Below are 1,501 nucleotides of genomic sequence, written 5' to 3'. Positions count from 1 at the left end.
GGTACCAAGGTATAATCAGCACCAGAATACCAACGAAAATGTATAGAGTTTGATCTGATGCGGCATTGCCCTCTCGGGAATTCAAGGTACCTTGGTGATGAGACATCCTAACGGTAGTATCCTAGTAAAACAACACAGCGCTGAAAGAGGTACGTAGAGGCTTATTCATCAAGAATTCGGTCTCTCCCTCAACCAGAAGGTTGCGCTGTCTGACCAACCAATAGCTGTCGCGCCATTCTTCGCTTTCAGGAACACCGACACAAATCATCCCCTCAACATAACATCCTTTCGAACCGCTCGCATACAATCATCCGTGATACACACGACTTGTGCGTAAACCTCCCCTAACCAAACCACGTAGTTTTTAAGTTATCCGGTTGAGACCTCTCATCGTCGTCGGTTCCCGACTATCAGCCAGAACCTGTAAAGATGCTTTCCACTAGATTCGAACCTGAATCAATCGGTGGAGCCGAGATACCGTGTTCAATCGAGGAAAATTGCGGAACTGCGTTGCCAACATCTCAGCTACTCGCGCATTAGCCATACTCAACTCAACGATGAGCAGCACTACATGAGACGGAACTATCATTATGGCACAACCGCCGAAAAAGAAAACAAAGAATCCTTCAACATCAGTATTCTATCACCATGGTAAGAAATCACCCATAGAAGTAACAAGAGAACAACTACAGCGTCTCAAACGATGCGAGCTATACAAAATCGCCACTAGAGGACCAAGCTGGCTAATGCCTAAGGCATTACAACATCATCGCTAAGGCAAGTCCAATAGCCACAGAGAACGATGAACCGCATAGAGACCTAGCAGAGGAAGACGAGGTGGGCGGAGAAGTGGTAACTCCACTGGGTGAACTGGTATTTAGAGACATAAGAACTGCATTCTGGGCATCCAGCTCACCAAAGTTCATAGTAGTGCCGTTTGCCACGAGCTTTTGTGACTGACTGCCAAGGACAGCATTCGTCAAATCTTGACCCTTCAAGCCCAATGTCGCGAGCATAGCTGTAACACCAGCTACATGAGGGGTGGCCATGGAAGTGCCATCCAGAACAGCATATCTGTCGCCTGGCCAAGTCGAAACAATATTCTCTCCAGGAGCAGCAATATTAACTGCAGAGCCCGTATCCGAGAAGAAGGATACCTTAGGCGGAGCAATGGACGAGGTAGAGCCCACACACATCATTGAGGGTACTTGAGTGGTGAAAGAGCAAGGAAACCTCGGATCCTCATCAACATTGACACCGTCATTACCAGATGCTACCACAACGATATGTCCGACTTTGGCAGCGTTCTGGATAGCCTGCAAGAAGACGCTGCTAGACCCATCAGCCGTGTATGAATGAGATGATACTGTAGCCCCATGAGCAACTGCCCAGTTAAGACCGTTGAGAGTGGCTAACATACCGCCAGTACCATCAGCGCCGAAAGCACGCAAGGCCATGATCTTAACGTCAGCGATGCCTGCAATGCCAACATCATTATCAG

At 48.2% G+C, this 1,501-nt stretch overlaps 1 protein-coding gene across 1 annotated transcript; it reads right to left on the bottom strand.

The window, feature by feature from the left end:
- Positions 1-675: 675 nt before the first annotated feature.
- On the bottom strand, positions 676-1,457 carry Pmar_PMAR009453 (Thermitase, putative; the record flags this gene model as incomplete). Its single annotated transcript, XM_002783887.1, has 1 exon — positions 676-1,457. The coding sequence occupies one exon, from the start codon at positions 1,455-1,457 to the stop codon at positions 759-761; it is 699 nt and encodes a 232-aa protein (XP_002783933.1). The 3' UTR covers positions 676-758.
- Positions 1,458-1,501: the final 44 nt, after the last annotated feature.

The sequence above is a fragment of the Perkinsus marinus genome, assembly GCF_000006405.1.
Source record: "Perkinsus marinus ATCC 50983 genomic scaffold scf_1104296935552, whole genome shotgun sequence".
NCBI lineage: Eukaryota > Perkinsozoa > Perkinsida > Perkinsidae > Perkinsus > Perkinsus marinus.
This window is presented reverse-complemented; position numbering and strand designations above follow the sequence as displayed.